This window comes from Pteronotus mesoamericanus, unplaced genomic scaffold, assembly GCF_021234165.1.
Source record: "Pteronotus mesoamericanus isolate MK-2021 breed Mesoamerican mustached bat unplaced genomic scaffold, CSHL_Meso_final contig_84, whole genome shotgun sequence".
In the NCBI taxonomy this organism is placed as follows: Eukaryota; Metazoa; Chordata; class Mammalia; order Chiroptera; family Mormoopidae; genus Pteronotus; species Pteronotus mesoamericanus.
This window is the reverse complement of record NW_026555267.1, coordinates 4,841,182-4,864,535: the sequence shown is the minus strand read 5'-3', so window position 1 is coordinate 4,864,535 and position 23,354 is coordinate 4,841,182. Positions and strand designations below refer to the sequence as shown.

Sequence of the window (23,354 nt, the reverse complement as noted above, 5' to 3'; positions counted from 1 at the left end):
TAATGTCTCATAGAGCTCCACTATGAAAATTACAGAGAATAGTTGTTGCATTTAATAAAAAGAATAATATTTGAACAGAGATTTACCACCTCTGCATAAGATGAATGAAAGATGAGTGAAATATACAAACTTAAAGCTAAAAAAGATTTTAGGATCATTTAGTACAACCCTCTTAGTAATCAGCAGCTAGAGTCAGAGAGATTGTGTACTTTCCCCATGCAAATAAAAAAGTCATTGGTTGTTTTCCCAGCTAGAGTTCAGGTTGCAGAACTACAGAACAGACCTTGACATCAGATACACCTGGGTCCCCACTGGACCTGCTGGCTGTTTCTTCATAGGTACAGTAGGCAATAGTGATGGTTTTACAAATGAATACACATGTCAAAACTTACCAAACTGTCTCACTTTAAATATGTGTTGCTTGTTCTAAATCAATTATCCCTTAATAAAGTTAAGTATTTATTAAATCTGATTTCTGGTTAAAAATGGCAGTTTGGCTTGTATCTTATCCTTGAACGAGCTCACTAACATGAGAGTAAAGGGTTTACAAACAGTATAAACTCACAATGTTAATGAATAAATGGAAGAATTCATTCCCGTATTCAATGTTAATTTCACCTGAAATTATTGTGAAAATAATTATTATTTGATTATGTTGAAAAAAAAAAAAACACTTTGAAATTCTCCTTGCCACTGGTTTCTCATATGAAAGCGCAGTGTGTGGAGCCCCGCGGCAGGATGTTGCTGCTGGTAGGAGGCGACCTGCGCATCCCACACCAGGGCAATAGTTTGCCGCTGTTACCAGGAATGATTAAGTATATTCTCTGCACTGGAAATCTTTGTGCCAAAGAGCGTTATGACTATCTGAAGACTGTGGCTGGCGGGTGGTGTTCACATTGTGAGAGGAGACTTCGGTGAGAATCTGAATGATCCAGAACAGGAAGTTGTGGCTGTGAGGCAGTTCAAAATTGGTTTGATCCCTGGAAATCGAGTTATTCCCTGGGGAGGTGTAACAGCGTGGCCCTGTTGCAGTAGCAGTATGATGTGGACCTTCTTGTCTCACAACACACACACAAATGGGAAGCATCTGAGCATGAAAATAAGTTCTTCATTGCCCCAGGTTCTGCCACTGGAGCGTACAATGTCTTGGAAACAAAGATTATTCCCTCACTTGTGTGGATGGATATTCAGTTGTCTACAGTAGTCCCTTACGTGTATCAGCTAATGGGAGGTGATAGGGAAGAATGGATTGAACACACACACACACACACAAATCTTAAAGCCAGGCCTGTCTTGATTTTTCTGTTGACTTTTTTCTTAATTCACTGATTTGTTCAGATCAAGTAGTTAAACATTTAGAGCCACAGAATTGTATCACTTTTATAATATTTTGCAGTGAAATATTTCACCTGTTGATACAGTGCTCTAAGCTTTTGGTAAACTATCAGAATTTATTTAGTTGAAGTATATGATTTCTATTTCTTAAAAAATGTCCACTGCACAGTAAATGGTCACATTTGTAAAAAGTTTATCCTTGTAAATACCTTCAAAGTTGATACTTGGAACTTTATTACAAAAGTAGTGCAGGAGGAAAAAGAATCTGGGCTTCCCTGTGTACATTTTTCTCTTCTCTAGTAATAAAGTTACCTTTCATTTGAAAAAAAAAAGAAAGAAAGAAAAAGGAAGACAGTCCACTGCATCAGGAAGAGCACTGGGCTCAAAGTTAACGTGTCCGAGTTCGAGTTGCATTTTCGCTGCCACGTAGCCGTGCGACTCTGCTGCCTAGTTTCTTCTCTCCTGCCCAGTTCCTTCACATGCAAAATGACAAGACCATTCATAAAATGACCTGTAAAGGTCCTGTTTTGCTCTAAAAATCACAAGAATTTTATTGATAAATAAAAATTTAAATGGTGATGGATAGAGACTTGGCTTGAAGTGGTGGGAATACACAATACAGTGTACAAGATGATGTGTTGTGAAATTGTACACCTGCAACCTGTATGATTTTGTTAGCCAGTGTCACCCCAATAAACTGAATAAAGGGAGAAAGCGGGGAGGTGGAAGGAGATGACTCTGGGGGTTATTTTTGAAGGAGAGTGAGTACCCTTGGGAAAAAAATAAAAATTTACATTAAATTTTTTTTTTTTAAATCCCACCTCTATTCTGTGTTTATTACAGTACAAGTCCCCCTGTTTTTTTTTTCCCCTCAAGGAGAAGATTTTCTTTTTTAATATCTTTTTAAAACCTCCAAGATCAGTCTGGCCCACGAATGGAATGGGGTAGCCTGCAGTCAGGTCTTTCAAGGAGGAATTTGAGGGGAGGAAAAAAGAGTGCTTGTGTGGTGAAGTTTTACATTAATATCATTGCAGGGGAGGAGGAGGGCATCAGGTGCTGTATCCAATAAATAATCTGTGTGGATCCTGTCACTGACAAGTTAGAAATACCTACCATTTATAGATTCACTGAAACTAATATTAAAAATGTAAGTATTGCTTCTTGTAAGGTTAGACCTATAGATTCGGAATTATACTTGAGGAGACAAAAATAACAGTGTTTAGAAACTGGTAACTTGTATGTTTTATCACATCAGAGATTCTTCAACGTAGCATTGGCTATTTATATAATCTGACAGTTTTTAAGAAACTGACAAAAATCAGGAATAACTCCCTTCCCTGGGCTAAACTCTACTTAAATGATCTTTTTAAAAATGACTAAAGTTTCAAGAAATCAAGTTACAAAAGATCAAAGAGTTCTTTTACTCTCTCTTTTATTCTGTACCCAAAAGCCATTTTCCAGCCACCAGTGCATTTTTTCCCTTCAGGGATCTAAACAGTTCAGGAACGCTACTCATTTGTCTTGGGGTGGACGCACAGCATCTGCCTGTAATACACAGCCCAATCCTGTGGGAAACAGCAGAAAGCTTCAAAGGAGTCCTAGACTGTTTGAAACATGAGATCTTCATCAGAGTAACAGCTCACGGTTCTCAGAAGTTTCCTTAGGCTGGATCCCTTCTTCTTGCTATATTCATGCACTCATCCACCACTTACTCAGCACAATCACGTGCAGGCACTACGCCAAGTGCTTGAGTTACTGTACTGAACAATCCAAGGTCCCTGCTTTTACAGTATTTACATTCTAGTGTTGGGAGGAAAGCAATAAAAAAAAGGAAACAGCACAATGAACTTTCAGATACCCAAAGATGATGTGATCAAATTTGACTGGACAGAGAAGTGCTAATTTGGGTTGAGTAGTGGTATTTCAGCCAAGATCCAAATAATAGGTCAATCAGGAAAAAACTTGAGGAACAAAGTATTCCAGGCAGAGAAACGGTCTCGAGGAAGGAAAATAAATCTGGGACATTTACAGCAGACAGAAGCACAGCTGGAGCACAGTGAGTGCAGAGATGGATCAGAGATAAAGTTAGAGACATAGGCCGGGTCTAGACTAACTAGGGTCTTATGGGTCATGGAAAGGGGTTTGGATTTTTGCTTGATCTTACTTCATACAACCTGACTATTCTCAGAAGACCTGAATTTGCCTTTTGCCTTATCTCTTTCCTTTATTTATAACCTCTGCTATTCCTGATAGGCTGATTGTGTATTACCCTGAATCATGTCAGAGTATCAGTCAGTTTGTTTTTGAAATATAACATGGATATTGGGGCCAGTACAAAATACAAATTCAAGGCTCCTGTTTAAAACAAATTATTTCAAGATATTGACAGCAGAGGATTAAACCAAATATAGGGCCCAACTAAGCCAGGGGCTGTCTTAAAAGTAGCACCTTGTGCAACTGCACAGATCACACACCCATGAAGCTGGCCCTGATCTTGATAAAAGTTACTTGAAAAAAATAAATGCCTTCTACTGATGAATGATTCTACTGGTTTCATTTCATCTTATCTATTAATCATATAAACTTATCCAAAACTTTAAAATGGAGTAGCCCCTGAATCATATGACTTAAAGAAAGATGCCAGGAATAAGAAAGTAGGATATCAAGACTTACTGAGGCAACTTCATGTCATTAGTGTGAACTCATCTAATTGGAACACAGTGATTATCCAGCCTAGTTTCAAGCAAACTAGGATTCATTTGTTCTTACTGTTTATTCAAATGCATTACTCTTCCACTTTTAGGTACAAGGAAAATCTTATAACAGATAGGTACCAAATAAACAGTTGTTTGTACTGGAGATTAATTGTTAGGTTATTTCACATTGCTAAATGAACCCAGTAACTATATTAGATAAACATACAGTTAAGAAATACAGCTCAGTAACTAATATATTAAGATTTAAGTTGGATTTCCTTAATTTATATTATCCATTAAAAGTGCCAAAAATTAGAAAGCAAATTTTAAAAATAACACATCTTTATAATCCTTGAAGTCTTCAGAAAGTCTGGAATCAGATAAGAAAATACGTGACTATCAAAATTTATTTTCTTTCTTTTCCACCTTCATCATTTCTCTCACTCCCCACCCCCAAAATGATTTGTATAAATAATAACAACCCACTGTACCTACTATATAAAATTAGACATGATCATAGCTAACTAGGATTAATTTTTTAATTAATTAATAACTAACTGGGACATTACAAATTAGAGGTGCCAAGTGTGAAATTTCAGTCCAGCCCCAATATTTTAAGTTCCTAATCAACATTTCTACCTGCAGAATAAGGTTATACTAGCCTTGACCTGAGGTGCTCCCATTCCATTCAAGGTAGAACCCATCATTTAGCATTAGTTATCATAGTGATTTACGCATTATCACAAGCAGACATAGACTCACAAGAATTGTAGCCAACACCACTTTATCGTTATCACAATTATTGCACCTTGGAAAGGAATAGTTTCATTTGCAATTACAAAACAAAATAAAATAATATACTCCAAGACAAAGACACTATTACTGACATTGGTATGCACTGCTACCTGTTGCTACATGAAAGGGCTGCCTGGAGAATGTTGGAAGGAATGTACTCTTGTATTCTGTGACATTAACATTTGCATGGGGTTATTTGAGTCCATGCTGTAAGAAATTTAAAATATGACCGATCTTGTCTTGAAAGAGTGGACAATCTGATATAAGAACTAAGAGAGATAGAGATGAAAAAGATTTTCAAACACTCACATAAAACAATACAAATAGATTTGTAGAATCATAGAATCTTGAGATTTTTGTGCCAGAGTAGGCAAGAGTCAGAAGGTGCTTGGATTTTATTTGTTTTGCAATTTTCTGGCCTTGTGATCACAAGTTAATCAATTACTCACTCAAGGTGACCATCATCACTCACCTGGACTACTGTAATTGCCGACTCCCATTTCTGCCCCTCCCTTCCCTTTAATCCATTCTCTACAACACGAACAATAAAAATGCGAATCAGATCGGATCACTTGTATGCTTCAAATTCACCCACAGCTTCCTATTCATTTTAGAATAAAAGGCAAACCCTTGGACATGGCTAAAAAGCCTCTGTATTATTTGGCCCTTTTACACCTGCTTTGACCCCATTTTCTAACCACTTTCCTGTAGCTCATTATGCTACAAACGCATTGGCCTCTTTTTTGTTCTTCTCCTGCCTCACCTCTGGGACTTTGCATGACAGAATTGTTATTGTACAGGCAGCTTCTTATCATTCAGGACTAGGATCAAATGTCACGTCCTCAGTAAAACTTGACTTTACTACCTTTCCTCCTCATCATTTAAAATCACGCTATTATCAAAGAGCGGCCGCCCCAGACCTCGAGCCACCTCCGCTGTGAGACCCCACCCTGGGTGCTGCCACCGGCGCCTCGAGATTGCATCAGCCTCCCCGAGAACGAGCCTGGCCGCCACGACCACCAGCCGCACTAACCTCCGACCAACAGCCACCGAGGTGCCCAAGTCCGAGCAAAGCAGGCGGCATGAGTGAGGCGGGCAAGGCCACTGCCACCGTCCTGCAGGCTCCCGAAGTCCCCCAGCACCCTGCACCCAAGAGCTTGGTGGGTGGTGGCAGGTCCCAGGCCGAGGCCCCAGCACCCTGTGCCCTTCTCACAGGAAACCCCTGTATCCCCCCTGGCCCCGCCTCTTCAGCCCCAACAGGCAGTGAAGACCCGGAGAAAAAAGTTCTGGTCATCAAAGTCCTTGGCACGGTCAAATGGTTCAACTTCAGAAATGGATATGGATTTATAAGTCAAAATGACACCAGAGAAGATGTATTTGTACATCAGACTGCCATCATCAAGGAGAACAACCCACGGAAATACCTGCATAGTGTAGGAGGAGAAACTGTCGAGTTCGAGGCGGTTGAAGGAGAGAAGGGTGTTGAAGCGGCCCACGTGACTGGCCAAGATGGCCTTCCCGTGGAAGGGAGCCGTTACGCTGCCCATCAGCGCCGTTACCGACGTGGCTACTATGGCAGATGCCATGGACCTCCCCGCAACGCGGGTGAGATCGGAGAGATGAAGGATGGAGTCCCAGAGGGAGCGCAACTTCAGGGGCCGGGTCATCGAAATCCAACTTATCTTACAAGGTCCCATAGGAGACCTCGTGGCCCACGACCTGCCCCAGCGGTGGGAGAGGCTGGAGAGAATCAACAATCGGCCAATGGTCCAAACAAGCCATCTGATCGCGGCGGATACCGGCGCCCACACAATTATTGGCATCACCTGGGTCCTCCTAATGCTCCTTCACAAGATGGCAAAGAGGCCAACGCAGGTGAAGCGCCTTCAGAGACCGGTGCTGAGTAACACCAGGCTCCCCAAGCACTTTCACCCTCAGCAGCTGACCTTACGACCATTCAAAAAATAAAGCAAAAAGTAGACTGCCACCTTACCAACACCAAAGAAACATCCAAGCAATAAAGTGTAAGACCAATAACCAAGATGTGGACATTGGAATGTTTATGATTATTCTTTATAAAACACGTATAAATGTCAGCTGATTTTTTCCAGCAATTTTTCCGTGAATACCTGCACAGAAGACAGCAACCTCCCCAGTTTCAGCAACCACTAACTAGGTTTATATTTTTTTTCCTGTTTTTTACTGTTTCGGTAATATGAATTGAAAGAAGAAATATAAATAGCACATGGGGAGAACCCCAAAGAAATCTGAAATATATAGTAAATATTTTTTAACCCCTTTTCTGTTCATTTAGAATGCTGGTGTTAAACTTCCAAGTGTGGTGATTTAAAAAGAAATTTTATCCCTTATTTCTAGGATGGGGGGGAGGGAGAGAGGGGTAACATTTTTGCTTTTATATGTGGCTCTCTTTGAAAATGAGCAGCATGAAGTTCCTCAAAAATAAAATTTTTACTCTTGAAAAAAATAATAAAATCGCACTATTTTCTTATTCCACTGTCTTCATTGTACAAATTGTTACGTGAAATTCCCTTATTTATGGATCTGTTACTTGGTTATCTCCTGAGTCTTCAGAAGAAAGAATTCTCCATAACATAAGTGAGCTTGTTGGGCGGCTTCCATGCTGTGGCCCCCAGTAGGTTGAACAGGGTCTGGACCACAGTAAGAGTGAAGTAATTGTAATCATTTCACTTCTCAGGCATCTCTGCTCATCAGAAAGAAAGCCTAACATTTACTAGTTTTTTACTATGCCTCACACACTGTGAAAATCACTTTACATGTATAATCGCACTGTTATGATTCCCATTTTACATAAGGTCACGAAGTCTTAGGTCAAATAACTGGCCCAAGGACACAAGGCCAAAGGAAACACCCAGGTATATATCCAAACTTACGTCTGACTCTGAGCTCTTGAGTCGCTACTTTCTAGTTTCTGGAAAGATGCTTCCTTACATTACAGCAAGATCAGCTATGCTGTCTGTCCCCCTCGGATCCTAGTTTGTCCTGGGGGCATAACTGAAGAAGGCTATCACATCCCCCACACGTGTTTCTTTTCCAAGATGAACAGCCCCCTTTCCTTCGGTCCTTCCTTAAATGATTCTCATACCCTGGTAAGTCTCCTCTAAACAAACTTCAGGTGAACAGCGTCTCTCCCGCACCACAAGCGGTAATTTCACTGGGCAGGAAGTTAAGGGGCATCGGAGCACTGGAAGCCGATTCCCGGGGGCTAAGAAAATGCTCGGGAGCGTTCGAGCGGGCTGTGGTTAGTTATCACAGGAAGGCTTCCTAAGACAGGTGATCCTGGAGCCCAGGTCCAGGGCGGTAAGCGGCAGACCAGCGGCCAGAGTATCCCTGGTAAAAAGACCGCGGAACAGCGGCCGCTGGGGGCCGCTAGGCAGAGACAAAGGCTGATGGAGGTAAGGAAGATCGAGGACAAAAGCCCGAGTGATGACAGAAGCACGCGGAAGAATATAAGGCGTTTTCCTATAACCACGGTACCGGAGGGAAGCAAAGTGTGTGCAACAGTCATAAAGCAAAACGCGAACTTACCCGTAACCTGGCAACCCGGCCTCCGTAGTTCGACTACAGGCGTAGGCTCCGGAGGAGCCTGGTAGCCAAGGTAGCGGCAGGCTCAACTCAGATATCGCGGGACAGAGCAGGCGTCGCGAGATCTTACCTCGAGCGTGACAGGCGGGCATTCTTTCTGGGCGGTATGGGAGGGCTTTGGCGTCCGGAATGGAGGCGCGTCGGTCTTTGTGGCTGGCGATGGTGTCCCGCTGGGGCTCCGACCAGCTTTGCGGAGTGGGTAGAGCAGTGTCTTAAGCCAGGGAGGAGTGGGACAGGAGGTGCTGAGAGGGGGCTGAGGCGCCTTGGAACATGGAGGCGCCCAAGCCTGGCCGGAGACCTAGCCGTACCCCGGCGACCGAAGAGCACGAACCCTTACACGCGCGCGCAGGAGGAGGAATGGCGGCGGCGGAACAAGACCGTCCTCACGTACGTGGCCGCGGCCGCTGTGGGCATGCTGGGGGCGTCCTACGCCGCCGTACCCCTGTATCGGCTCTATTGCCAGGTATGGGCCGGCGCTGCCTGCCGCGAGTTGTCACGTTGGAAGGGACGTCCGAAGTGATTGCCCAAAGAGGAAATGGGCTCAGAAAGGTGACTTGTCCAAGGTCACCAAAAAAGCGGCAAAGCTGCAAATAGAACCCACTCCCCTATAGTGGTCGTGCTTAGGTATATGGGAAAGCCCTCGATCTCTGACCTACACCTCATGAGAAGGGTCCGCCGCCGATACTCCGAAATCCAGCAAGCTGCCTTACCCCCCTGCTGCTCACATACGTGCCCGCTTTTAACGTGTAATTATACTAATACATTCATTCTGTGAACCGCATGGTTTATGTGCGAAGGTTAACTCTGGAAATGGGACTGTGCGTGCTTATCCTGGGAGTAGCTTTTTAACCATGCCAAGAGGCATGAATTAGGCCTTTGAGGATCCCATCCCCATTAACGTATAAACTGTAATGTGCTTACCCTTTTAGATCAGAAACTAGGTCGTTCTCAAAGTGTGGTCCTGCGGACCAGCACCATCAGCCTCACCCGGAAACTTGAGTGCAAAATCTTGGGCCCAACTACTGAACCAGGAGTGTTGGGGACAGGCCTAGCAATGTGTATTTTAACAAGCCCTCTAGCTGATTTTGGTGCAAACTAACTTTTCAGAACCACTGACTGACAAAGGCAAACCTGACCTATTTCATGTGTATTCTCCTTTGTTCTTAAGTAGTAATTTGCTGCTTTGGTTTGGCATTTGGTTTACCAGTGGAGCTGCTTAAGTCAAAATGCCAGGGCTCTCCTGCCCCCAGATTTCTGATTAGGTCTGAGTATTGGCCAGGAATTTCTGTTTAAAAAGCATGCCATAAGTGAGAGCTGTATATTCAGTTCATCAGTAAGTGTTTGAGAGTGGTTCCTCGACTTCATTGTACACGGGAATCACCTGGTGAGCTTTTTAAACTCCTGAAACCAGATCTCGTCCCTGTCCAATTAACTCAGAATGTTTTGGAGTGGGAATTAGGCATCAGTAATATTCTAAAGAATCCTCAGAATCCTCGATTCTGCTGTTAATGCCTGGCTTACTTCCCCTGATCTTATGGGCATTAACGCCTTTAAAGGGTATGTTTATTGATTTGGAGAGAAACATTGATCCGTTGTCCCCTGTACCTGCATTGACTGGGGTGGAACCCGCATCCTAGGTGTGTGTCCTTACCCAGGATCAAACCTGCAGCCTTTTGGTGTCCAGGTTTGATCCAACTGAGCCACCCAGCCAGGGCACTTTTCTTTTTCTTTTTTTTTTTTTTTTTTTTAAATAATGACTGAAACAAGTCAGAAGGACTTTTTCAGTCTCCTAATATCAGCATTTATGTGGGAAAGTCCAGTTGCTTGATATCTAGAGGATGAGTGTGGAATGTGAATTAGTTTTCATCAGTGGCCAGCCTGGACCAAGCACAAACCCCCGGGCTACCAGTTGGTGAAATAAGTGGAACTGAATCCCAAACAGTAGACTCAGAGACCTCCACAAATCACGTGGAGAGGGAGAAGGTCAGTGTTATTCTTCAGGGAATGTTTAGCAATATCTGAAGACATTTTTTGATTGTCACAACCTGGAAGATGAGGAGGGAGGGTGCTACTGGTATCTGATGGGTAGAGGCTAGGGATGCTGCTGAACATCTGACACGGAACAGGACAGACAACTGTCATCCCTCCGCCCCCTCCCCCAAAAAAATGAACTATCCAACCCAAAATGTCATTAGTGCCAAGGTTAAGAAATCCTGCCCGAATCTGAGTAAATGACAATATTTTGTGCATGTGTGTGCAAGTGCAGGGCAGAAAAGTAAAAAGTTGTAATATGTGATCTTAAACTTAAATCCCAATTTGATGTTAAATAGTGACAGTTCCAAAAGAGCATCTTTTTCATTTTTGGAACTTAAGAGGCAAAAATAAGGGATTATATAATAAGCCCCTTAATACAGTGACCTCATTTTATGAATATTAAAAGTGTAGCCCAAAGAAAGGTTTATTTAGTTCTTGAAGCTAGTTAGTAGCAGAACTAGACTAGAGACTAGGACATCCTTTCAGCGCTCTTCTCTATTGTTTAATTTCTGTAATTATCAGACTTAAAATTTAAATGATCTATATTTCAAGACTGCCTGTCAGAATACATTAAAGAGCCTATATTCAAGTGACTCAAATTCTTCAGGAAAAGGAGTTGTATTTTAAAACTTAAGCATTATAGCCCTCTTGGGCAGAAGAATATACATATCTATTAAGGATAAATAAAGCTTTGCCCTCTGATGCACATATAGAGTTATAATGTAATTTGATAGTGTTGCATGGCAGTCAAGTAAAGCTAGCTGACTGTGTTAACAAGCGGAAGATAGTAATATTATATTTTGATGTGAGTCTTCCCCTAGCCTCAAATTTGGTATTTTTTTCCTAGTGTAGTAACAGATTAATCCGGAGACCAGAGTTCTGGCAACCTCATGCATCAGAAGAGTGATGACCCTGGAAGTAAGGATATTTTTTAAGCATCTCTGATGATAAAGGAAATAATGACAATGAAGATAGGAAAGAGGTGTCATACACAGATTATTCTGGTGCCTTGTGTTTAGTTGATTCAGCAACCAGAGGGATCAAATTCTGATGAATGTCTGTAAAAGCCATACTATACCAAAAATACAGAAAAAAAAATTACAAAAAAACATTTACTAACATGGGAAAATTCTACACTATTGAGAAAAGCAGACTACAGAACTGAAGCTACACTAATCTGAGCAATGAATGTTATGATATGGAAAAGAACCAGACAGGAATGTGAAAAATGGAATAATTTAAATAGTTTTACTGAAATGACAGGATTGTGGGTAAATTTTATTTCTATTAATAATAGTTGATAGGAAGTACTAGCAATAAACGAAGGTACGTTTAATGGAAAGCCAAATATTCTGTATTATCAGTAGAAAGCTGCTCTCTTCCAAGTGACTCATTTTTGACTATCTCATGTAACCAAGTGATTGCTGGAAAAAATAAGACTAACAGATACTGGCTCCTTGACGTACCCAAAATGGTTAAATCATTGATACGTTCATAGGAAATGGTTAGTGACAGTATATAAACTTAGCTTCTAAAGTTATTTAAAATATATTTTTATCCAATAAATAGATCATCAGCACCTAAAAATAATATTTAAGGTACTATACTTTCTTTTTCTAGACAACTGGACTTGGAGGATCAGTAGCAGCAGGGCATGCATCAGACCAGATTGAAAACATGGTGCCTGTTAAGGATCGTATAATTAAAGTCACCTTTAATGCAGATGTGCATGCAAGTCTCCAGTGGAACTTTAGACCTCAACAAACAGAAATATATGTAAGTGTGTGCAGCATTGAGTAAAAGATTATTTTTTTCAGTGTAAAAATTCCTTTCACCACTTAAAATGTTTCACCGTTTAGGAAACACTGATCTAAATTATAATTTCAAAATACTGATAGACTTCACTACTGTAATTCTTTTATTTCCACAAGATTATTTTTTGACAGTTCCCTACAGGTAATGAACAGGATATACTGTAACTTCAGTTGCATGGTACTATAGTAAAAGGCAGTTTAGAGCAATGGAAAATGTCATGCTTTTATGAGAGTTGTATTAAGAGTTCACTAGGAAGTTCTCTGGTCCATACTAATCTTTAGAGGAGTAGTTGTTATATATAGTTAAACTTCTTCTCAAGTATAAGTTATTGAATGGAGAAAAGTTGAAAATTACAGCTTAAAATAGAAAAGTAGAGTTTACTAATTTACATCAAAAGTTTCCCTGTCCCTTAACATACAAATTTGAGGACCTTTGAAGTAACCATACTAGTCACGTTCTACTTCAGTAAGACTGTATCTTAAGGGTTTCCAAAAATTTTAACTAGAATTTGGGAGGGTTTCCTGAGATTCTCTCTCAACTTGATAGCCAGAAAAGCTTAATTGTGACTCTTACTGGGAAACCCTTGTTAGTGCTTTCCCAGGTTAGTAAACATGACTGAATCTCTCCATTCATTGAGGGTTTTATAGATTATGATTTATAATATTAGTTCCAATCCCATAGTAGTATACAAGGTATCAGTGGCTGAATTGATACAAGTGACAGAAATTGAATTTTTTTTTAAGCCTTGCAACTTAATCTTTTTGGTAAAATAAAAATTCTGTTCAGTCAGTTTTTCTCTGGTTATGAGTTTAATTTACTCTGTAAGCTGAATTTAATGCTGGTAACCTTTTAAAAAGAATTTTTAGTCAATCATAATAATATTTAGGAGTAAGTGTTAAGAAATTAGGCTTAAGCAGGAACGTCCTTGAAAACATTTTAAGTTAATTTGCAGATTATTGCTTGAAGACTTCACATATGGAAGAGGACACTCCATAACTAAGTATGCATAATTGAATATTGGTTCTTCACTGATACAAGTAAAATTTGAAAAATCAGGTGTTCATGCGTAGTATTCACTATTTTACTGTCTCTTAACATTAGTTTAAATTAGGTATTATGGTATGATGTTTAGGAAAAATAATATGACTAATTTAGTAGGGAAAGAGGGAGCTGTGTGTGATTTTTAGTATTGATAATGTATGTATTTTTCAAAACAGGTAGTGCCTGGAGAGACTGCACTGGCATTTTATAAAGCTAAGAATCCTACTGACAAGCCAGTAATCGGAATTTCTACATACAATGTTGTACCATTTGAAGCTGGGCAGTATTTCAATAAAATACAGGTATAAATAATTGCAAACAATAGAATATGATAAAAGTACAAAAAAACTTTAATATTAAATTTACTGCAGTGTTTTAGTAGGTACTGATTTCTTCTAAACTTCAGACTTTTTTTTTTCCATTACTTATAATAGCTATGTAGACGTTTTTGAGCCAAACCAAATAGAAATCTGCTTTAAGATTAGAAGAATTTGTTGATTCTTAATCCTTAAAGCAGAACTCACTCTGAAATGAAATGAAAAGATGCTGTGCTATTATCCTATCACAGAACTTAAAGATTATGTTTAACAGTATTCTTATTAAAGCCAAGAAATGCACCAGTAGTTTCTGTTAAGAACAGAAATATTAATAAATACCTTTCTGTAACTTCTAGTGCTTCTGTTTTGAAGAACAAAGGCTTAATCCACAAGAGGAAGTAGATATGCCAGTGTTTTTCTACATTGATCCTGAATTTGCTGAAGATCCAAGAATGGTGAATGTTGATCTCATCACTCTTTCTTATACATTTTTTGAAGCAAAGGAGGGGCACACATTGCCAGTTCCAGGCTATAACTGAAGTCAGCAACTAAGTCCTGCTTCAAATTTGTGATTTTTGAAAAATCATGTATCTTGTCTTCTCGGAAGAGAAACATTCTATAATAATATATTCCATGATATTTTATGCTTTCTATTTTAAATGTTATATAGCAATTTTTTCCCCCAACTAATTTGCCCTACTTAAAATAGAGACCAGGTTCAGCTTTTTATCATGAATCCACATGCCTTTTTAGAATGTGTGATTGTTCAAAACCATACTTCGCTAAGTAGTATTAAAGGAAACTGCTTTGTTTTGTAAATGTGTATGCCTGGACTTGGTGGTTCGGCTTAATTCATTGGTTCCCTTCCACATTATTAGCACTATACTTGTTAGCAATAATTTATTTTTTAAATGCCTAGTATTGTCTTAGGCTCTAGGTCAGAACTTCAGACTATATTTCTAAAAACAGTTGGTTTTCCCCATTGTGCACAGTCACTCTTTTAAAAATTCAAAATGGAAGAGGAATCACTAAACCCTAAGTTTACCCAAGGATCATATTTTGATTTCAGATGTGATTTTTTAAGATCTAGGGCAATTTACATTCAAAGTACTGAATAATTTGAAATTTTGGTATCATGAAAATGCAAGTACCTGCTAGGCTTCTAATATTTCTTATGATAGTTCCAAGTCCCTGAATGCTGAAGTGTGAGTGTGGGAAATGTGAAGGTTCATGACATTAGAAGTTCTGCAATGAACAGCCTCTGTAAAAAAGATGTATTAAATTGTTTTAATAGTAATTTATTTGTCATTGTAATTTATAACATAAATGAATGCATAATTTATTCTGAATGTTTTCCAGTAGTCTTTATTCCAAGTAGAAATATTAAATTGCAGTAAAAAGAAAAAAACATTTAGTAGTATAAAGAATCATATTTAAAGGGAACTAATTGTAGCATTTGGTGACCTCTTCAGGGTATCTGAAATATAAACTACAATATTAAAACTTTTTTACAATTCATAATTCTAAACAAGATTATTTATAAAGAAGTGCAAATAGACTTATGTTTAACTTCAGTTGAATGAAGGCACTCACTATTCTCCTTGAATAATATATTTAGTTTCTCACATTTCGTGCTTACATCTATTCAGAATTATTTTGTAATAAAAAATATTCATCTACTTTCATCACAGCCATGTGAGGATTTCTAAAGGTAGGAAAGCCTGTGAAACATAAGATGCTCCAATTAACCTGGTTGGCCTCAGTAAAATAAATTTTTCTCCTATTGAAGTTTTAAGTGAGTATATGTTAAAACCAAGTTCTTTTGAGATAAAGCTTGAACTGCACTCTTCTGTTTAAATCTCACTATTGCAGAGGAGAAGTGTTCCACCATGGTTTTGATGTGTTGGTTAGTCTGGTCTTCTGGGCTCCAAAGCTGGACAAGGTCTACCTTTTAGAGCGTTGTTGCTCCTAATGCAGTTGGTGAGCTGGTTGTTGACTTTCACCTGGAAGAAACAGAAGACAGTCAACCACTCCCATACTTTCCTTCTCTTTCCCCATTCCTTGATGGCAGGAGATCCACATACTAGTAAAGGAAAAGCAAGAATGTACTATTTCCATTATAGGGGATGGAGTGAGGAGAATAAATAAGGTTAATTGATCGTTACTGGCCATGCATTCATGAATAAATAAGTGGGAAGACTAGTGTAGCAAATAGAAATAATCCAGGCCTAACCAGGCTAACAATGAATGGTTTCTACTAGTCCCAGTTTACAGGCATTAACTGCACATAAAAAACAAATGTCTGATTCCAGTGCTGGAAAGTTTTTATTGACCATCTGTTTTCTTGGCATTAATATTTCTCTATATGAACCAACTGCATCCCCCAAATTGGCTATTTTTCGTTAAAGTCACAAAGAATGTATTTCATTAGTGAACAAATAGTTCATTTGACTGAGTGATTTGGAGGAACTTGTATAATATTTCATTCATCAAAGTGTCAAGATTCAAGTGGCCCTTAGAAAATGTAAATACTAAATGGAGAAAGTGATAATTACACTGAAGTCCCATAGAATGTGGAATGAAGGCTGTGTAAATGAAAGTCTTTACCTCAACAGCCACTACGATTGTGAGTGCCTTTGTGGTGATGAACATCAATTTCTTCATACGTGGCTCTGAAACAAACAAGCCATCATGGCCAAAGGGTTATATATCAGTTCCAAAGTACTATTTTGGCTTTTAATCTTAACTAATAACCTGGTGCCCTTAGCTGTTCCGGCTGTATAAGCAAATAAAACAAAAATCTCTGTCATGAATCTTACATTATAGCTTTCTTAGATCCTAATGGTGCAATTCCTATGCATCTTAAAAATATGTAAATTATATAATCAATTTATTTTAATTGTGATTTAATGAAAAATATGGCTAAAAGAGAGTTTGCTTTTCCTTTAAAAAAGGAAAAATTGTTCAGCTTTTCCTGGTGTCAAAACATTTTAAAAATTTACTGATTACAACCTATTTGACCTATGTTTTTACAGTCCAAACTCCTAAGCCACCTTTAGCTTATAACTGTCATCTTTGCACTTTATATATAATTTTCTATGACATTTCATACAAATATATGTCTTATGTCTGTGGCTAGAAAATATATCTATAAACATGACACGGACATACACAAAACAGGAATACCTGGCTGATGAAAAGTCTCATAAAAATCACAACACTGGGAAGCCTTGCTCATCCACGGCATGAAGCCCCATCAGGGTCCTCATAGCATTTTTAAAAGTTTCCCTAATAAGTTTTGTCTTCAGTTTCCCCAAAACTATTTTAATCTCCTTCACTCTCGAGTCTCTGATATCCCTCACCTCAGTGAGTTAGAAACCTAACAAAGTAAATGCCTTTACGGGGAAACTTCCTCATCTTTCCATCACTGAATCTTCAAACTTGTTTTCACCTGCACCATCATCTACCTTCTGTGATCCTGTCGAGCCCTGGCTTCTCAAACACTTAACTTCCTTTGGTTATCCCCCCTCCCTACCCGAATTTTGAACCTCTCCTGGTCTGCTGGACCCGCCCCTCACACTGCCTTGCCCCTGCCTCAATAGTACAGCCCTTAGTCCCCGGCCAGTAACCCTCTAGGTGCCAACCCGCTTTCCAGCTCCTTTACGATAAGAGTTTCTAGTGTCATCTGCACTGACTGCTGCTATTCCACTCTTGCTTATTAATGCGCTGAAATTTGGCCTCTGTCCCCACCCACCTACCAAAATGGCTTTTACTAAAAAATCACTAATTTCCTATTATGTAATCCATTATCTAGTTTTCAATCTTCATTTTCCTTGTCCTGTCAGTGGTGTTCATCAGAGTTGTGCACGCCCTTCTTTTTGCAAATTGCAATTTCCGCATCTGCTGACAGGTGGCCTGTTGCTCTTTGCTCTTGGCTTTGGCTTTCCCAGTCCCTTGAATGTGCCAAAACCCTCTTGGGGCCCTTTTACTGGTAGTTCCTTGGGCCTCCAACACTGATTCCTGAACCTGTCACTTGACTAAAAAACAATTGCAGCTCTCAACTTTAATGTCACTTCCTTAAGCTTTTCCTAACCCTCATGTAAATTAGGTCTTCCTGTTACACAGTGTCAAGTCACCATATTCTTTCATACTATTAACATATACTGTAAATACATGTTTGCCTGCTGATTTAATTTCTGCCGCTACACTAGATTTAACCTCCATGAGGACAGGGGGCATGTCTCTTGTTCAGTGTGATAAATTAGACCCTCATCATTGTCAGTGTTCAATGCATTTGTCGAATGAATCGTGTGTGTGTACATACACTTCCTCATAAATACTGTATTCATTGTCCTGAAATTCATGGTGTTCATGGACGACCAATGATATGAAAATCTCAAAATGTCTCTGCAAGATTTTGGGCTTTTCCTGAGAAGTTCCCTGGATTTTGTGAGACTTTCAAAGGAATTGAGATACCTTTACCCCCAGAAGAAAGGAAGGACTACAGTGGTAAAGATTTCCTAAGCCTCGCTTCTGCAGCTTTTTACTAATGTCTCACCTTTAATATCTTGCACTGCCATATCGACTTAGAATAATCTAGTCAACTAGAATATAATCAAGTTTTCTGGTTCCTATTCGGATATAGAAACTAATAAAAAAATTCAGTTTCTGGACAGCATATCTAGTTTAACCAATTTCTAATTCCTTAAACACTAATACATTCAGTGATATTTTACCAAGCAGAACAAACCAGGGAAATTTCAAATCCTGTTAGGAAAAAATACTTAATGAGCACCTAAGCCTATTAAGATTTATCCAATAATTATTCCAAAATGGACCACTACATTGAGGGTTTAAACCAGGCGTCAGAATTGCAAAGGCCTACACATGCCAGGGAGGTCGAATGAATGGACGCAGGGGGCCTGGTGGCCGGCAGAGCCTGTCTGATCTTAAGGAGGCAGCCAGTCCCCAGCCCCAGCCCATGGCTAGCATGTGAAAATGCAGGCCTGGCATCGAAAAGAATCCAGAGGTCCAAATTATTATTATTTTTTAAAATATCCCAGTGTTTAACTGTTGGCAATTAATTTTTAAATGCATATTTTAAATTCTGCACAGGTTCAACAAAACACAGCTGTAAGCAAAGATAGCGCCTGCAGGCTGCCAGTTTCTGAGCAGTTATTTCCATAAACTTGCTTTCATCATTTTTAACAATTCGGGGGGTGACCTTCAGTCAGTTAAAGTATATTAAAGCTCTCATGAATCTACCATCCCAGAAACAGCGATAGACACTTGACCAATAGGAACTTATATAATAACGGTGCTGTAAGGATTTCAAGTTATTTTTACACTACTTTATTAATCTTTTAAGCACATTATATGTAGTAAAAATTAAAAACAAGTCCTTCCATGAGTTTTTGGGGATTAGGAGTCAAAGAATAGCTAAAGTATCCCATCCGTGTGGTGTTACGATGTCATTAATCACTGACTAGAGCCCTTCTCAAGCTGGGGAGAACCTGACTTTCTGCCAAGGCATCCACGAGGAATCCATTAATGCACATGATGGTTCCGGTTATTTCTTAACGGGCAACCCCAGCATTTTTATTTTGCACTCACAAGGCCGAGAACAGTAAGACCATGAAGAGCAACAGCTTCCATAAAACCTCATAAGTCATTTTTAATAAGGTCATCGATTTGTGCCAAGATCTAAACAAAGTTAAATGTATACACGAGCCCTGTTAGCTCTGCTACCAAAGGGAACCAAGACAAAAAATAAATTAATCATTCTGTAAATGACTTACTCTGTTGTGACAGCAGGAGCTAAGGGATCAAACTCCATTACCTCGTAGTAATTGGGTGGCTGGAGATCACTCTTTGTCATCGCTTTAGGCAAAAAAAAAAAAAAAAAAAAAAAAAAAAAAAAAAGGCAGTAAATACACACTGTGCTTTTTGAGGAAATACCCACAATTAGTATTCTCTTTATGATTTAGATTTCAAACATAAGATCCTGACAAACACTGACAACCAAAAACAAACACCCTGGTGTTCTAATACCACTCTCGTGCAACAAATCTATATAACAAAATGATTTCAAACTTCAACGAAAGGCTCGTTTTCCCTCAGTGTTCAAAATTCAGTATTCAGTACAATGCAAGCATTTTTTTAGAATTTCCTAATGTCAGTCATAATGGTATTTGCCTGGAATTTACTTCATGGAACTTAAAAATACAAATAAACTCTAATTTCCCTCTATATGATTATTTTCAATTACCAATAAATCTCTAGTAGACTCATTTATTCTCACAGCTTTTTCTTATGCAAAGAATAGCATCTGGAGTACCTGGATGATTGCTGGGCAAGGCTGGCCGTCTCTGGTTTGATGGTGTGGTCGGAGTGGTCTGTAGACTCACCGGATGTAGTAACGTTGCATTTGAGTAGTCTGGAAGCTGAAAAAAGTACAGTACATATTCATATAAACATTCTACAATGCTTTTCTTTTTTTTATTATTTAGATTCCTAGGCTTTCAAGTGGCACTATTCCAAGAATCATATACTCTCCTAGATAAGAATTAGTAATTATGATCTATTATTTTAGTTTTTATAGCTAATAACCACTTATAAAATTTACTGCTTTTCTGTCTGGCTTTGTGCCCATTGCGTCTCATCTCCCATGTAAAATTTTTAAAAAATACATGTTGCTTTACAAAAGTAAAAGCAAGACTATATAGCTCAACCCAGATTCTGTTGTTTTACACTAAATATAAAAGCTCAGCTTCAAACAGGAAAAAAAAATATCTTGACCCTATAGAAAGGCATAAAGTGATGGCATTTGAAAAGAACTAATAAAGATTAAAAGTCTTAATGAGAAATATCTTTCTTGCAATGTTATTTGATGCACAAATACGTCCTGGGCACCTACTAGATGCCAGGCACTATAACTAGAGCAATAAATAAAATGGAGCAGAGAATCAGCAAATGTAAACAGACGTGAGATGGCACATGCTCTAAGATAGAAGGGTAATGGGGACAGGAGGGGCTGGGGCAGGTGGGGCGGTTATCACTCTGATCATAGTAGAGAGAGAGTGCCTTACCACTGCAAGCAGTGAGTGGAGCCCTGACTCTGAAGTGCACCCTCTGGTAACCTGAGGGGACACGCAAGGTCATGTGCTCTGAATAGGGGAGGTCAGTGTGGTTGGAGTAGAGTGAGCCAAGGGCGAAAGGTGAGAAGTGAGATTGGAGTAAAAAGGAGTGAGGAAGAAAATCATGGGTGGCTTTAGAGCAGGTAAGTGACATCGTATAACTTTACTTTTTTAAAAAAAGATTGCTCAGGGTTCTGATTTGAAACTAGATGGTGTGGTGGCTGGTGGGAGTAGAGAGGGGCCGAAGGAGGGCAACCCTTGGGAGACCGCTGCAGCGTCCATCTGGTGGCTTAGACTGGGATGCGGAAGTGGAGGTCATGTACAGTGTAGGAAACGGAGTAGCCAATGAACTTACACGTATGACCCGTGGACATGAACAACGTGTGGGGATTGCCTGAGGGAGTGGGGGTGCTGGGTGGAGATGAGGCAAAGGAGGGAAAATGGACAACTATAATAGCATAAACAATAAAACAATTTTAAAAAAGAGAGTGGCTGGGATAATGGATATACTTTGAGGGTAAAGGGTAAAAAGGTAGAGGGTCCAGCACTGTTTCCCAAGGTTCTTGACCTGAGCAACTGAAATAGTGGCGTGGTCATTTGCTAAGGAGGAAAAGACGGTGGGAAGGGCAGGTGGGATGCCTGAGCCAGGAAGAAAGCAAAGGAGATGAGAAAATCCAAAAATGAGAACAACATGTGCAAAAAAGGAGGAAGTGAGTGACACTGTCACGTGCTGCTGATAAACTGGATAAGGCGAGGTCTGAAAACTGCAGTACTCGATTTGGCAATGATGTCACTGCTGACCTTGCTAAGAGAGTAGAGCGGTGACAGGCTGTGTGAAGTCTGTCTAAAAGGACAGGAGCAAAGGAGGAGAGACAGTGAATAGGAACACTAGAGGAATTCTGGTCCTTTGTCATTTTTCTCATAGAAGGGAGACTCTTGTTTATCTTAAAAGATTTCAAAGACTTTCTCTGTCTGACTTATTTCACTAGGTATAATACCCTCTAGGTCCATGCATGTTGTTGCAAATGTGAGATTTCGTCCTTTTTCATGGCTGAGTAATCTTCCCTGATATATATGTACCACATCTTCTTTATCTATTCATCTCTAAGTAAGTCAGACAGCAAAAGGCAAATACCATATGATTTCACTTATATGTGAAATCTAAATAACAAACAAAACAAACTCATAGATTCAGAGAACGTTTTGATGGTTGACAGAAGGTAGGGGGTTTGGGATGGGTGAAAAGGGGGAAGGGATTAAGAAGTACAAATTGACAGTTGCACAAATAGTCATGGGGATGTAAAGTACAGCTTAGGGACCACAGTCAATAATACTGTAATTGCTACGTATGCTGTCAGGTGGGTATTGGACTTAATGAGGGTGATCACCGTGTAAGTTAAATAAATGTCTACTCCCTATGTTGTAAATAAACTGAAACTAATATATGTAAACTGTAATTTAAAAAATTAAATGAAAGTAAAAAGACAATAAGGGAAAGCCCCAACAAGGACTATATCAATACATTATAAATACAAGGAGACATTGAGAAGAACATTAGAATTAATGACCAGGAGCTCCTTTGTGGCCACGCTCATCTGATGAGGTACACTGCCAGCAAAGGGGTTCATCACTTACGCTCTCGTATGTATGATCTGAGGCGGGGGTTTGGCTGGTCCTTTGGGCAGACCTAGGATAGTGTGATAACACAGCATGATTACCCTACAGTGAGAACACAAACGCAAGAAGTAAGGAGACTTTCCTGGTCTAAAAGTGAAATGTACAATGTACCTGCAGACTGTACAAGAAGACGAATTTTACAAAACAATTCTATCTGGTTTCAGTACCTTCCAGGGTCATGATGCCCAAATACCAAAGAGTAAAGACAGCACTGTCCCTTGGCAGTGCTGGCCCTGAGACGCTGGAATATGCATAGCATGCAAGTAAAAACAGGGCCTTTGGTCCTTCCACCCGAGTAGCTACCATGCCGTCATTTCCCGAAGGATGAGAGGTGATGCGACCTAGAGGTTAGGAAGGAGGTGGGGAGCGCTTCTGGCTCTGGGTAAGCTGGAGTAAGCACACTTTCCTTGTCTCTCCCACTAAATGCACCTAGAAAACCTGGACAGAATGAATGCATGGGGGCAAATATTTGAGGACTGAAAAGGAAAGAGTTACAGGCTCGCTGGGAAGGAAGGCAAGAATCTGAGCTGCACTGAGTCGCTGGTGAGCTTGCCATGTTTTCTCCTCCGGTTTCCCTAAGCTGAACGCAATGCGGCCTAACACCCGAGAGTGGGCAGCGAGGACCGACAGAGCTCGTGGAGAGGCCGTCTCGTTCTCCCTCAAGGAGCAGTGCGCTCAGGGTGGGTGTGGAAATCCCTCACCAATTTCCCCTCTCCTCTCTGTCGTCACACCCCTAACACTGGGCAATCCCAAGGTGGCCACAGTGACATCGGGGGTAACAGGGGCCCACACAGGTTCAAGAAAGAACTCTGAGTGAAGGGGATCTTCCTCTCCAACAGGTAGAACTGTGGTCCCTAGCGGATGAGGCACACCTCCCTTGTTTC

At 39.9% G+C, this 23,354-nt stretch overlaps 4 protein-coding genes and 1 pseudogene across 4 annotated transcripts in view; 3 read left to right on the top strand and 2 right to left on the bottom strand.

Annotated features, from left to right (window-relative positions):
* Window positions 1-8,476, bottom strand: part of STXBP4 (syntaxin binding protein 4) — a 136,433-nt gene extending 127,957 nt beyond the window's left edge. Inside the window, exon 1 of the mRNA XM_054585433.1 lies at window positions 8,394-8,476. The gene's annotated coding sequence lies outside the window, so the exon portion shown is untranslated. The remainder of the gene's footprint in view (window positions 1-8,393) is intronic.
* Window positions 739-1,329, top strand: LOC129080200 (vacuolar protein sorting-associated protein 29-like; annotated as a pseudogene).
* LOC129080199 (Y-box-binding protein 3-like) lies at window positions 5,909-6,733 on the top strand. Its single transcript, XM_054585497.1, has one exon. It carries the CDS (start codon window positions 5,909-5,911, stop codon window positions 6,731-6,733), a length of 825 nt encoding a protein of 274 aa, XP_054441472.1.
* Window positions 8,477-8,508: 32 nt separating the features above from the next.
* LOC129080157 (cytochrome c oxidase assembly protein COX11, mitochondrial) lies at window positions 8,509-15,184 on the top strand. Its single transcript, XM_054585432.1, has 4 exons — window positions 8,509-8,913; window positions 12,105-12,260; window positions 13,517-13,642; window positions 14,014-15,184. Exons 1-4 carry the CDS (start codon window positions 8,557-8,559, stop codon window positions 14,194-14,196), a joined length of 822 nt encoding a protein of 273 aa, XP_054441407.1. The 5' UTR covers window positions 8,509-8,556; the 3' UTR covers window positions 14,197-15,184.
* A 12-nt stretch (window positions 15,185-15,196) lies between these two features.
* TOM1L1 (target of myb1 like 1 membrane trafficking protein) overlaps window positions 15,197-23,354 on the bottom strand; it is a 47,468-nt gene continuing 39,310 nt past the window's right edge. The window contains exons 12-16 of the mRNA XM_054585431.1: window positions 22,429-22,480; window positions 19,995-20,100; window positions 19,456-19,537; window positions 16,265-16,329; window positions 15,197-15,660 (exon numbers count right to left, since the gene is read on the bottom strand). Coding sequence (XP_054441406.1) covers window positions 16,266-16,329; window positions 19,456-19,537; window positions 19,995-20,100; window positions 22,429-22,480 — 304 coding nt within the window. The 3' untranslated portion in view covers window positions 15,197-15,660; window position 16,265. The remainder of the gene's footprint in view (window positions 15,661-16,264; window positions 16,330-19,455; window positions 19,538-19,994; window positions 20,101-22,428; window positions 22,481-23,354) is intronic.